Genomic DNA, 15,918 nt, shown 5'->3' with positions numbered 1-15,918 from the left:
TTAAATATTAACTAAATATAGTTTCTTTACATATAGATCCCAACTGATATACCTACACAATTCTTTATGTTACTATGTATTAATACTGATTTGTTAATGAAATAATTGCATACAAACAAACGTGTATTAAATTTTTCAAATCGCAATAGAAAAACATATTAACGTATAAGGACTATATGAACCGGGTAAATATTTTCTTGAACACATTTTAGATTGCTCGTGGGAAGCCCAAATATGACGTTCAATAATATCACAGCCCACGGGGAAATAAGCGCGTGTGAAAATCTCAACATGAAGAACATAACGTGCACAAAATTGAACGTAAACGACGGGGAAGTGGGGCCAAGCAAATGTGGTAAGTAACGCTGAAAAAACAGATAATCCCAAAGTTGTTATAGAGTAACTTTGGTAGGTCACGCAGAAGAAAATCAACGGATAATCCCCAAGTTATTATAGAGTAAATGCGGTAGATCACGCTGAATAAAATCAACGGATATTCACAAGTTATTATCGAGTACATGCGGTATGTCACTCTGAAGAAAATCAACGATCACTCCCAAGTTATTAAAGAGTAAATGCGACTTGTCACGCTGAATAAAATCAAAGGCTACCCCAATTTATTACAGAGTTAATGCGGTAGGTCACGCTGAAGAAAATCAACGGCCACTCCAAAGTTTTTATAGAGTTATGCGGTATGTCACGCGGAGGACAACCAACGGCTATTCCCAAGTTATTATATAGTTAATGCGGTGGGTCACGCTGAAGAAAATGAACGGATACTCCACAAGTTATTATAGAGTAAATGCGATAGGTTATGCGTTCAAAAATCAACGGCTACTCCCCAATAGTTTTTCAGGACCCGCCGGTTGATCAAAAATGTTAACGGTCAGTTAAGGTAACCATATGTTAACTTCAGACCGAAATGAAGTTTATTTTAAAATCGATGTTATTTCAACCATATTCATATTATTTGAGCATACATTTTGGTTAACAAGTAACATTAGAGTCTTCATAATAAAGTCACATGAATAACTGTTAGCTGAACTGTCCGTTAATGGTTTTAACAGCCACTCCCCAAATTATTATCGGGATATATCACCGTAAGCACTATCAGTAGATAATGTTTTGTCACCATCAGCTGTCGTTTATTATGAAAGACAGGTGACTAATTGTTTAAACAATATAGGAAAGTAAATTTAAACAATGTTTGATGGCACTTCATTGTGTTTCCCCCGTTTCGACGAAAGTCTGTTGTTTAACCTTGTAAGGTCTTTTATCGATATAGTATGAACGGATTTAATGCAGATTTTAAATGACCCGAAATTTTGACAATTCAAACAAAGTGTTCCATACAATTTAAAACGGCAGTTTTATTTTGTATAAAGGACGTATCGGTAAGCATTTACATAATTTCATGTAGCGTAAGGCGATATGAGAAATGGACAAGTACATACATTCCAAAAGAGAGCAAAATGAACCAAGAATGTAAAATATTTTCACAATGTAGATGTATACAATGGTAAGAATGGAAGCTGAAATCAAAGTTTTAACTGCGGACGTAATTTAGTATGATGCATTTTTTCAGGATATGTTGTTCAGATTATTTGACGTTAGTTTCAGTAAATGTTACAAAAATTATTGTGGTGCCTTAATACACAATTAAAGGACATCTGCTTGTTTGTATGAAGCTGCAATGATTGTTGATTGTATCTGTTTACTTGATATGTCTATATGCGTTTTATTACTTAAATTTTCACGAATGCTATTAGTTGGTTATGATTATGTTGCGATGAGAGTTGCTGATTATAACATTCATTACAGACATTCTTCGAGGGACAGGCAATGATAAAACAATTTGTGAAAAAGACAGTAGACTAGGAGCCACCATTGCCATCAATAAGAACTACCGGGAACAAACTGTAAACTACATTCCACTGGTGACGGTACGTTTCCTTCGAATATTATGTTTAATGCTTAGTTTCAGGAATGATTTGACCCTACATGGCCCGCATTGGTGTGTATTGATCCAAAATAAAATATCTTATTCTCATCTTTAATATTTTCTATCAGCTGACATAAATGGTTTACAACACATTTTCCTCTGGATGTGTGTATTGATACCCATTTATAAGGGTTGATGGTTTTGATGCATGGTTACCGAATAAAGGTAATAAGCCTTCCCGGACAGTTTCTACCGTACCATGGTTCCACAGAAACATCGGAGAACATTAACCCCGGTTAAAATCCAACACCACGCCTGCCTGAGTCTCAGACAAGTCAGAGCGGTGGAAAATTCGGTTAAGTCTTTGATTATAAAGATTTGAATATTGTTTTTTCAAAATTGCCCGAGTCTGTGAAATCGCTGCGAATAACGACCAGAGATGATAAGCGCGAACGTGTTTTAACAAAGCACTTTATTACTCTTTTAAGTTAAGCATTTGTTTGAATATCAACGTTTGACATACTTCCACTAATCCACACATCGAGAGCTTTAACTCCTTTAATACCCCCCCCCCCCCACAATGTTTGATAATACCTGGCGGGTTTCTGGTATTTACAAAAAATACGTGTCGGCACTTGTTTACTGTAAATCAAGCACTCATTTTGATAAAATATTACACGACGTGTTTAAGTCAAATTTTGTTTAATAACATTTTTGATTAGATCATTATTAGATTCAAAGTGGACCTAGCAATTGTCAAAATAAACATTCTGACCAATTTTTACTAAGCTGGATTAATTAGTAATATGTCTCCTAAAATAACGACAATGTTGTTAAAAGATTCGGCCTGGTGATCTAGTGTTACCTTATATTTCCCAGATTCAAACTTGGGCTATAGATGTTCAATATAAACATGTTGTTTGTGTGTAAGTGACCTAGTTCATTCTGTCAATATTTAATGGTGTGTTGTAACACTTTGATTAGTTTAACTTGTTCAATTTTCTTTTTTTTTTGGTCACATAACCTCTTTAGGAGGGATGACATAGACACCATGTCAATTAAATATTACCCGAGAGTGACAGTTTGAGAACGAGAGAGGAAATATTTCAACTGCATACATTGAATCGTTACCAGATCAAAAGATCGTCTGAACACATTAAGTTCATGTGTCACAAAACCTTAATAATAAAAAAGTGTGGTGAAATCTTTCCGATCTTGTTTAATTATTGTATCTCCAGTGCAATGCTTTAAATATAAACACATTACCCATCACATTATCGTATTACATATGCAGGTGTGCGCTCCTGGATGGAAGAATGTCTGGAACGAGCCTCTCCAGAACACCAACCAAATGATCGGGGCGTGTTATAAATTAGATACATCTTTGCAATCAATCCGGTGTGATCGTCCCGACGCCCCACCATACGCCAATTTTACTTACGACAAACTACAGTTAGTATTTTATTTTGAAACCTTTTTTTTAAGCGAGTTCAGGTCGACACTTTTCGCATTTATATTATCTATTCGAACGACACGTTTATATTGCCATTTCGTTTAATAGGTACTGTTGGCCATTCTGGGCTATCAAAGACTACCTAACAGACGCCAAAACCAGCTATATCATATACACGTATGCCGAAGCCGGAATTTCTGCGACTTATTCACTGGTAAAGACATTTATTAATACGTCTGCCAACTTATTGCTTAGTTTGAGCTCTTTCTTTGTTTGAAGATTTTTAAGGTATTGTGTTTTCCAATCTTACAATCAAAATAAAATGTTTTTGTTTTAAATAAATAATCAGCCGTGTTTATACTTTGAATGTTAATAATACGTGTTCAGTCCATCTTGTTTTCATTACTTGTTTACCACTTACAGTATCTCAATACAATTTTATGCATTTACTCATCGTGCCTTTTTATTATACACACGCTTGCTCAAACATTACCATGGAATATATAACTGACACTGTTAATATAGTTGCTACTGTTTCTTTTATACTTTAAAATATTTATTTATCGTGTAAAGGATGGCCAAAACGAAGTAATCGGTGCTCCAGGAATCTACGTTTGGAGAGGTGCGTATTGTAAAACCACTTCCCCTTTCAAAGACTATAAATGTAATAGTAAGGACTATCCTTGAAACGTTTCTGAGAGTACAAACAATTGTTGGCCTCATTTCAAGTTGTCTTACAATGTGTGACCAACCAAACTTTAAATCTCGTAATTGGATTGCAATTTAAATGAATTTAGATTCCTATATTGCTCACATATTTAATTATATTGCTATCCTCTCTGTATGTATTTACACGTGTCTGTGAGTACTAATAGTGCGGCTTTCAAATGATTTAATCCCTAAATGCTTTGCATTTACAGTTCCGAGGGACGATATAGCTATAATTGCTGTTCATGTTTAAATGTATTGCATAGGTAATCGGCAACTTGCCTTTACTGTTTCATCGAGTAGCAACACTGCTCAGTTTGAATTTATACAACATTTTCGTTTAAATCTATTTCCACTCTGTCAACAGTACCTATACACTTTGAACAAATATGTTCAAATTCATTAAACTACTTATTTAAAATAAGAGTTCAAACAAAAAGAAAGTTAGCCATGTATATTTCAAAATGCTTAAAAGTAAGAGAAAATGTCACAAATATGTAGTATAAAATAATAATGCATTTCTTACAAAGAAACAGAGTTAAGAAGTATGTAATGTTTTGAAGTTTGTCATTAAATGCTTTATATTGATAAATGTAAACATTCAATTTTAAAAGCTCCAGTAAAAAATCAAAAATAAAATTTAAAAAAGAAAAAAAGTAGCCCGCAATAGGGCTCGAACCAGTGACCCCCGGGATCCTGAAGTAAAAACGATTTAGCCAACTGAGTATCCTGCCAAGAATACATAACATGCGTATTTTATACTTTATATAAGCAATCTTCGTAGTTTCAAAAATTTTAACGACGACAACAGAACTCTCCAAATATTTCAATCGTTTCGCGTTGCAAAGCTTTATAATTTTTAGGTTTTTAAATCGTCAAAAGATGCATATAATGGCTATATTAGACCATGACAAATGTTCAGTAATACTGTTTCCTCACAAGTATCATAACTAAACGGAAAATTTGCGAATCTGAAACAACTTTTTCAATTCTGTCAATTTACCAAACCGTGAAAAGATCCCTTTAAATTAATCGTTCTTTAAAATGATGTGTGTTTTGTGTGTACATCATTTTATGCTATATGTATGTTCATGACGATAAGCTTCGCATGCTTAAATGAAAATACACAATTATTAACTGTTCGGTTTAATCTTAAAATGATAAGACATAAGATGGTCCGGCCAGGAACAAGTTGAAACCACCAATCACGAAAATTTTATGTTTACAACGTCTTGTTGTGAACATTAATCATTTATTTTTTGCCTTGAACACTCAGAATAATTTTGATTAGTGGTTTTGTCACATGTGTCAGCTATTTCCTTAAAAATTCAAAATAATACAGTATTGTTTTTTTTTATTGTGGTGTTAAACAAATGAACATGTGCATGTCTACAGCAGAGAAATACTATCTTGGGTGTTTTTGTTTACCATAAATTTTAGCAAACCCACATTCTTACTGCTGCTATGAATACAGATTGACAATGCATTGTATCCTTTATGTTCAGAAAAATGGAACCATTACCGACTGTTGTGTAAGATAAAGAGATTAAGTACTTTGCAGAAACATATACTTAAACACTGATTGTATTGCTTCAGGAGGATTTAAGCTTGTACAATACAACAAAGTGTACCACTACAAATTAAATGAAACAAACGATACCACTTATTTAGGTAAGAGTTCTTCTAAATATTATTTGTAAAATCTGCCATTCTAGCAGGACATTATTAAATGTTAACTTTAATATCGGCATACTTGAAGTAACGTTTTAAATTTATTGCCGTATTTTATTTGCCAAAACTGGACAAAATCACGGTACTTTGTTATCGGGAGTTTCTGACAGATTTTCAACGAACACTTGTCGGAAGTTTCAATAGCGTTCGTCATGATATTTCAATATGCCTGAAATACGTTTTTACGTGCAAAATGTTTGACATACATGTATTTGATATTTGTAACAAACATCATGCTTGAATATTTAAGCAACGCATGCTGCAATTAAAAAAAATCAATAGGACAGCAGATAGTTGATATGTTTTAAATTATATACATGGTTAATATAATTATACTGCTTTTATTTCTCAAAATCTACATAATTCTGTGATATTTTCGTGACCAGTAACCATACAGTCGAGGTGTAAGCTTTGGTACTTAAGTTTTTGTTATTTCATTTATTATAAAGGTTTCGTCTTCCATACATCATTTGGATTTATTTTACCTTTCAACACATTTTGGGACATCCTTCAACTCGTATTATTAATGTTTTAGTTACATCAGTATTGAAATAATTCACAAACTTGCTTTTCAATTGACATTATTAGGCTATTCAGTCGCCACTGGATATTTTCTTGAGCCTCGGCGGGAAACGATAGCAGCTGGTGTTCCCAACCGTTATGACCCACTGGACGGCCATTTTGGACAGGTGCGTATGCAAAACAAAACTAGTTTATTTGCATCAAATATCCGAATTCATTTCCTAATCATTTGTTGCAAATATAATACACCTTCCTTTTTTCTTCTACTTAAGAAGAATTGACAATTACTACCGTGTAACATAAAAAACTCCACATATTATAACAATGTACTGTGATTCACCTTCAAGGGAGCTGTGTTTAGAAAGAGTGTATTAAAACTTTAAATTTGATAATTATTAGTCAAAAATTAGATTGCATTGTATTTTTTATCCGACCTATTGTAACGATTTGGTATACATAAAAACAAACATAATCACAAATTTATAATAAATTAAACTTTAAAAAAAATGTGTACAGTTTTAAGAATAAATAACCTGTTTCCATATATATTCTAAACATACTTTTAATAGTCAATGTATTTTGTCTTGTGTTGTTTGATAGTGTTCACAACGTTAAGCATCATTTTGAGTGATATCGCTAGTACAGGACGCTGTTTAATTTAAAACGTGAATACAAGTATTTTTTTATCGTACTGATATTATTTTACTCAAACAGCACATATATACTGGCTAACAGACACATTTCAGAAACAACAAGTTAAACATATGGTAAAAAATACCAAATATGGAATAGAAAGATATGACCAGAGAACAAAAAAAGAAAAGGAAGAAAAACCGAAGATAGTAATATTTTATGTTGTTAATTCCAAATCGTTTCAAACTCGTCTAGATTGATTTAATCCAAATTTTATTTAAAAAAAGTTAAAAAATAGGATAAAATAATGCAATTATGAAACTTTCTCAGCCATACTACTCGTGGAATGGCGATATTAAATGCTATAATCGTGTCGATAGCAGGTTTCATACGCCCGTTCAAAATAACGGTTGCTAATATGGGAACTCATTCGGCGTGCGGGAGACTCAAGTTATTTTGATTCATATAATCATCAAATTATGATTATTCTTTGACATGTTGTCACGTTTGTTTTAATTTTTAGCTCGGCTGTTTTCGGAAAAAAAACGTGGTATTGTCATAGCCAGCTCGTCGTGCCGTGTCCTCAACCTTAAAATTGTGATAACCTGAACTTTGGCCCTCAAATCAAAGTGCTTTCACCTACAACTTTGAAACTTCATATGAAGATGCACCTTGCTGAGTTCTACACATAACACCCATTTTTAGGTCACTAGGTCAAAGGTCAAGGTCACTGTGACCTCTTATATAAAACTTTAACATAGGCTCTAAAATCAAAGTGCTTCCACCGACAACTATGAAACATCATATGTAGATGCACCTTGATGAGTTCTACACGTCACATCCAGTTTTGGGTCACTAGGTCAAAGGTCAGGTTCACTGTTACCTCTAATATAAAACTTTAACATAAACCTTAACGTAAGGTCTGAAAACAAAGTGCTCCCACCAACATCTTTGAAACTTCATATGTAGATGCACCTTGATGAGTTCGACGCGCAACACCCATTTTTGGGTCACTAGGTCAAAGGTCAAGGTTACTGTAACCTCTAATATAAAACTTTTACATAGGCTCTTAAATCAAAGTACCTAAGCCTAAAACTTTGAAACTTCATATGTAAATGCACCTTGATAAGTTCAACACGCCACAACCATTTTAGGCCACTGGGTCAAAGGTGAAGGTCACATTTACCTAAAAACTAAATTCTTACAAACTTTCATATATTTAAAACTGCATCCGAGGCCGAGCGTTGGCCCCGTTATGCGGTGCTCTTGTTCGTATATTTGTGTCTTTTAGGTAGAGGTTGTGAAACACAATGGATCACAATTAACAAAGGTTGATATTTTGCGCTTTGGGATACCGCGAAAGGTACGTAGTCTTTGATTGCGTGTTTATTTGTTTAAATGCATTTTGCCGTGTTTACAAGTAATTTTGTCAAAAGTTTTCTGTCAAAGGCTATATTTGTTTATATCTGTGTTCTAGTTACTCATAGAATGTTCACGAAAAGAAACTGAAATTTATTTAAATGTTTTGATAGGGAGTTTAACAAACACATAGCTTTACACATATGGCGCTTGTTTGTTTTGTTGTGTAAAGCTATTTTGTTTTTTAAAGCGGTGATACGCAATGGTCTTTAAAGACCCAGGTTCGTTTTTTGAATGTCACATCATCTCTGTTTTGCACTAACTCCTGTAATTCAGCCAAAACAAAAATTTGAGGGAAAATGGCCACTGAGGAGACAATACCGATGCGCTAGAAAAACACTTTGTGCACAATCTGTTTAATTTTAATGAACATACCTTGACACAGGAGAAGACTGATTAAAGTATGCCTTTGCAAACTGTAATATTATTCCGTAATGTACAGTGTGCGGGTATACCGGTGGTCCCCGAGATATCTAGACATCAACGGGGAACGAAGTATGGGGCTGTATTGGCGGCAGTAGATATTGACAACAACGGAACACATGAGCTGCTTATTGGAGCCCCTTTGTACACGAGCAAATATCCAGATGAAGGACGGGTATACATCTATACATCAGGCGACAATGTAAAGAGATTTTGTTTCAGATATGCCTCTTTTAATAATATACTTTTATATCCACGAGGACATTTAAACTAAGTAAGCGAATACAAAAACGAGCTTTGTATCACTTTTAAGCCCCGCGATTAAGGCATATATAATACATGGTATATCTTAGTTAATATATTAAAAATCTGTCCTCAAACATGATCGTGTTATTTGCTTTATTTTATTATGTATATTGATTGTGTTAACGTGAATAAGTTCCCAAAGTTCCCAATTGTTACAAATACAGCATCAAGAAATGTGCGGACCGGTTGGGATTCTTTCGGGTGGGGCTAAGGAAGGCTTTGGTGATGGAGTTGCAAGGTTCGGCTCTGCAATTGCATCAATTGGCGACATTGACAGAGACAACTATACCGGTTGGTCTATTACATTTACAATATCTAAAGAACTTTCAGTTGTTTTCTCTTATCATATTGTGCACAAGAATGGCGAATGAGTATATATCTTATTTCCACCACTACTTTGTTTGACAGTTACGAAGCAAACGATAGTGCAACACAGTAAATGGTATGCCAAAGTCACGATCACATTCTTGACGATATTGCTGTGTCGTTCACGACGTTCAAACGAATACAATACCAGCATATAATATCATCGTAATCAGCATAAACACATGCGTATAATGTATTTTCAGATATTTACCAGTAAGAGTAAAGGAAACATTACATACGAAACATTTGGATGAGTTCAATACAAATATTTATGTAGCTTAACAATATGCACACGCGTCTAAGTCTGTGTATATTTGTATCGGTAAAGGTAGACATTTTACACTTTTATAGGCAAAATGATTTGTGAATTTGATTGTTATTATACATATATAACTGTTCATGTGCATAGTGTCATCAAATAATGCAATACATTATGTTTTTATTTGTTCAAATTGTATTTGTATTTGCTTGCAGTCTTGAAAAAAAATATTTTTGCAGACTTTGCAGTCGGTGCCCCTTACGAAGAAGATGGTAGAGGGGCTGTGTACATTTACATGGGCATTTCCAATTTCAAACTTCGGACATCAGGATATCCGGACATGTATTCCCAAAGACTTCCTGGTATTCCTGGTTTGGCAGAATGTTATTATAAGTTTTAAAAGAAACAGTCTCCAGAGGATAATATATTGTGTAGAGATTTATATGTATTTAAATAATTTAAAGATGTATTTAAAACAATGTCATCGCGGACAGCAGTCATGACAGTAATCCATTTTATGTTGAGTTTATTAAATCAACACTGTCCATATACTTTGTCTTTAGTTTAGTATTTCTTGATTTAAAAATACCATGCAATAAATTATAATAAATCACATGTAATACTAATGTTGACGATAATACATGAGTTGCAATTCGTGTGTGTAATCAGCAAGTATTATATCAAACGAATTATTTAAATGTAATATATCTTGCGATACACGAACATAAAACACTGACCCATCGTGCATCGCCGTGTTCATTTCAGGTAAGATGTTCGACTCTGGTATTCGTGGCTTTGGATGGAGTATTTATGGAGAGCACGACATCGATGAGAATTCCTTCCCAGGTACATGCCAATTACATAACTGTAATATATAGAGTTTTCTTTTGCGATATGCATGTGCAGTATCTCTTGTACACATTTGCACAACTTACCACAACACATAACCGTCCATCTTCAATTCGAATTTCATGCGATTAGGAATAACAGTTTATCTATTAGTTTATACACATTTTTGCTTCATTTCAATTACAATGCGCATTTTAGGAGCATGCATTCGTGAGCTGTACATGTAACATTCTTTTGACAGATTTTGCGGTCGGAGCTTACAGTTCAGATACTGTTGCAATATTCCGCTCGAGACCAATTGTTCATCTTAAAGTTAACATCTCCATCTCACCGTCCCCAATACCGCTCAATGCATCTTTGCTTCGTTGCTCAATGGACAAAACGAGACTTTGTACAGATGTCAATGTAACATTTTCTTACGAGAATATTGGATCTGGGAAAGGGACATTCAACGATTTACGTAAGTGTATCTGATTTAAAGACACTTTCATAAAGTTAATGTCACATTTTCCTACAAGAATATTAGGACGTGGGAAGAGACTTTCAACGATTTGCGTTAAGTTGGTTGGGTTTTGAAGCAAGTTGCAAGTACGTCGTACTGGTAATAGGTATTTTGGTACGAACATATTTGTTCTAAAGTATAGTTTTGTTACGTGCAACATTGTTGTAAGTCTTGCTGATCTTATTAAGCTTCATGTTTGGTACTGATGACAAATGACAACAAGAGACCCGATATTGCTTCATACAACATGAAAAACATGATTGCGTTGATGGGATTTTTGTTTAAAGTTACTATTGCATTTACAAAGATGTGTAACTGTAATTAATTTGTATTCCATATGTCACGTCGATTTAACTTGTTGTTTAGACAATACAAACTCAGATTTTATTTTAACATCTCCATTACGTTTGTACTGATAAAGCCTACAATTGTAAAGTTTGGACCGTAAAAAATAGTTGGAAAACGGTAAGCTCGAAAAATGTTGTATTATCGATGTGATGATATTAACAACATAAGTAGATAATTGTAAGATTTTGATTCATAAATACACATAGAGGTATGGGATAAAAATAAATGTACTTATTTAAGAAGTCAAAAGGGAAAAAAACCACCAGGAAGTTTGTAAAACTAATGATGACTTTAAATGCATAAGTAAAACATAACTGATTTGGTAAGCAAGAAAAAAGAAGAGTATTGTAAACATATCATTGTGCAAATTCGATGTAATCACTGATGATAAAGTGTGTAAATCGTTGTTGGGACCACTTTAATATTTAACCGAAAAAAGAAAGTCGAAAAACAATGTTACATATAGTTAAATAAAGAAGTAAAAATCGGGACAGGTAAAACAATTCTTAATATATAATAATTCCAAATAACGGTGTTCGAAGAAGCGGTTTTCAACTGTAACTTGTTTTCTATGATGTAACCCTGTTTCTAAGAATTCGTTTGATATTAACTACCTGTTACATGTCATTTATGTTAAAAACGATTGTTTTATATTTTCATATTTTTAAATATGCAATATAAGACCTGTATTTTTCAGTGATATCATGGTATCTTGAAGCCGATACATACTTGAGAAATAGGAGTGGCTATAGTCGCTTCATATTCCGAAATACAAACAGGGATTCTCTGGAGCAGAACATAACGTTGTCCGGAGCTGGCACGCATGTTCATACATCGTACATCCTGGATGTTATCGTAAGATTACTCTAATTAACGTTGTGCTTTGTTGTTTTCGCAATTGCACTGCCATTCTATAATTACACTCGTGATTTTAATTTTTGATTGGTTTGTCATTCACTATTTCGCTATGATGACAACATTAAGTTCAGACAAATAAGTAATTATTGAAACGTGTCGACAAATGTATGATAATACTCTTTTCATTAGATACACGTGGATCATACTTGTATGACTATTCGACACACTTAACATATTTTGATACATTTACATACAAAAAAGATGTCCACATAAAGGCATAGCAATTAACTTAACGCCATGTATCTCTTCTTTTACCAATTCTCTTTTGAAAAAAAAAAAACAACAATCCGTAATCACATTTCTTTGTATACGAGTTAAATTCGCACACATTTTTCCTCACAGGGAAATAACAACAACCCCGGACCGAAGGACGCTTGGACGAAAGTCATGATCGAAGGGACATACAAACTTCTGCCTCAAGTAGGGACAGACTTTAGTCTGCTCGACCCGATTTTGCGGAATGATACAAAAACTGTTGCCAAGGCAAGTCGTTTTTCCCTTATTTTTATGTTGTACAAATCATTGATAATTGTTTAAACTTGAAGGGCCGATTCAAAATAGTATTGTTTTCCCCGACCAATGATGTCTTTTTTCTACCATCTCTCGTATTTTGTTAATTCTTTACTACGCTTCAAATCTAGGCGGTTATTACAGTGTAACTAAACTACAAACACACACATTTAGTAAAATCGCTGGTACTTATTTCGATTAGCGAAGTTAACGCAGTTGTATGCGCCAAAAATGTGGAATTGTGTTTTTAGAATATTGAAGGCATGGTTGTCCATTTCGATTGTCTAATTAGCATTTAAAGGTTCTAATTTGGGTAAGCTCGGGAATATTTTTTTTCTTTCTTAAACATGCTGATTTCTAATACAAAATTAGCATATCGCCCCATTGGTGCAAAATGGTACCTGTGACATTGAATTTAAATGCCACATGGTACCTGTTTGCTCCATGGGGGCGAATGCATCTTATATCGACGCGTTCGCACGGACATCACTCTTTAAAAAAAATGCTTAACGAATCTTTTTACAAAAAATAACCTCGAAGCAAATATGTTTTAACTTATTAAACGGCTCAAACGCATGATCTACCAAATTGTGTCGAATGAATGAATATCGAGAACACTTGTGCATTTATTGAAATGGATATATGTCTGTGAAAAAATCTGGGCCCGTATTCGCCAACCCATTCTTAACCTTACAAAAATAGGCGTAGAACCATGCAAACTCTGTGCAGCGTTTGAAAATACACTGCATTCCACTGGTGAGTCTGTCATTAAGAACATGTTGTTTATGGAGAATGATGTAGATATAGGTCGTTCATGACAAGTTTGATTCAAAATTATAACACATCCTGCATATAACAAGTTCAAGAATATTCTTTATTTTTTTACTTAAGTCTATGAAATGAGTCTTAAGTCTTAGAATTGATTGACGAATAAGGACTCATTGCTATTGTTCATGCTCTCTAGGTGGAGTTCGACAAGAAATGTGAGACGCTTGACCAATGCAAATCCGATCTGGTACTCAGCGTCGAGATGGACCTCATTGGCGATGGACCCGACGTTAAAATTAACCGTTCGTCGGTCATTTTAGTAGGGGAAAGATACACTTTGGCGGTAATTTTTGCAATTGTTTTGTTGTTGTATATTGCTGCACAGTTAGGAAGAAAAATATGCTTATAATGGTTACTGAAACGTTGCATTCAAATAGCAGTATAAACTAAACCATCCCTGTCTTGTATTCGCCCATGCTTAATAACATTGTACATTTATTCCTGTCTAGGTAATTGGTCTGACAACACAAAATGTAATTAGCTGCATGATTATTTGTACAGTTATTACTCTCACTCTAATGAGTCTGTACCTAGATCAATATATGCAGAATAGTGAAATATACTTGTTAAAATCTAACACATCTTACGCCATGGAAAAGTTTATTGTACGTTTGTATAACACTAAGCTTGCAATGCTCAAATTCGATCAATAAATATTCTGTTACGTTCTGGCAATATAGTGTTCTATATCATTTCTTGCAATTTAATTCTGAAGCAGGTCACGCAAGTTTCATGTCATAACTTATGGCGTCAATGGGGGACATATGCCTATAGCATTTACCTGTTTTTGTACTTACACTAATCATTCCAATCGGTGTTTTAGTTGCTTTTATGACAGCAAGTAAGGAGTTAAGATTTTAAACTGATAAAACTATTGAAATGTCTGGCAGTTGTCTTTGTTTCAGTTAGTTGAAACATATATTTTTAACGACAGGTCACTATAGATGTCAAGAACGTTCAAGACATATCATACAATGCTAATTTTACGAGCACAGTTACAGCTAATAAGAGAGGTGTCACTAAGTAAGTATTGAAAATGATACAATAGCATTGCTTAAAAACGCCTACACTGGATTTTTGCTAAGACATCCTTAAACGAAACATACAACACAAGCGGAAAGTGTCGGCCTTTATTAGCCTGTGCGAACCGCTTGATATATTGAAAACTTGATATATTACCACAATTGTTGAATGTTGGAAATTTTAAACTGTATATATGACGCACACTTTTGCATGTTTGAAGTGTTAAACTGGATATAGGACTCAAACTTTTACATGTTTGAAGTCTTATACTGTATATATAATGCATAAACTTGTACATGTTAAAAGTCTTAAACTGGATATATATTTAACCAACGTTTACATGTTTGAAGTGTAAAGCTGCATATATTACACCTACTTAAACTTGTTTTCTTACCAGTACCAATCAAGGGTCGGTATCGGCCGACTGCGAGTATCCACTTCTGAACTTTTCTTGGACTGATTTCAAATGCACCGCCAACAATAAACTCGACCGAAACGAGAACTTCAAGGTTTTCACGAGTTTTGACATCTCCAATGGGAAGCTCATACCGGAAAATGACATGAACCAAATGCTCACTTCACTTACGGTATATTTTTTATCTTACATTTTCATTTTGTTATCTCTATGGTCATTTGGTCTATATTAATAATTATCAATAATTCAGAGGAATCTTTAAGGGAACTATACACTTATATACACTACAAAGAACGCGTATGTTTTAACGCCTTATTTTAAAGATCCATTTGGTTTACATTTAAAATATATTTGTGAATTAAATATCATTTTTTTGCATTTCATCGGTGTATGAACTGTCAAGAAACTGGCATTAACGCTGATTGCATGTATTCAATAACTAGGCTTTATTTTTTCTGACAGTTCATACACCGATTAAATATTGAAAAATGCTATTCAAATTGTATTATTGCAACGTAATGTTTACACAAGCTGCACTTTGTTACAACTATAAGGGCCACAGCGGCTTTTTCACGTTGGCGTAATAATCTCATCAGCTTTGAACGGCACACACTTAACGTTCGTGCAAAACAATGCCATAATTTCATTGTTGATGAAGGAAAAGGACCTTTGTGAAAAGTCACCAAATACAATGACATCATTTGCCCACTTTTATAGATGAAAAAAGTAGTCTTGTCATATATACTTGATGATTTAATTTGCA

At 33.9% G+C, this 15,918-nt stretch overlaps 1 protein-coding gene across 1 annotated transcript in view; it reads left to right on the top strand.

The window, feature by feature from the left end:
* The window catches only part of LOC127864090 (integrin alpha-4-like), a 67,559-nt gene that overhangs the window by 6,213 nt on the left and 45,428 nt on the right, over positions 1 to 15,918 (top strand). Inside the window, exons 2-6 of the mRNA XM_052403787.1 lie at positions 213 to 355; positions 1,822 to 1,943; positions 3,237 to 3,394; positions 3,504 to 3,609; positions 3,969 to 4,017. Of these exons, the coding sequence (XP_052259747.1) occupies positions 213 to 355; positions 1,822 to 1,943; positions 3,237 to 3,394; positions 3,504 to 3,609; positions 3,969 to 4,017 (578 nt within the window). The remainder of the gene's footprint in view (positions 1 to 212; positions 356 to 1,821; positions 1,944 to 3,236; positions 3,395 to 3,503; positions 3,610 to 3,968; positions 4,018 to 15,918) is intronic.

This window comes from Dreissena polymorpha, unplaced genomic scaffold, assembly GCF_020536995.1.
Source record: "Dreissena polymorpha isolate Duluth1 unplaced genomic scaffold, UMN_Dpol_1.0 chrUn109, whole genome shotgun sequence".
Taxonomy (NCBI): domain Eukaryota; kingdom Metazoa; phylum Mollusca; class Bivalvia; order Myida; family Dreissenidae; genus Dreissena; species Dreissena polymorpha.
The sequence above is the reverse complement of the archived record's forward strand: the minus strand, read 5'-3'. Positions and strand labels throughout refer to the sequence as shown.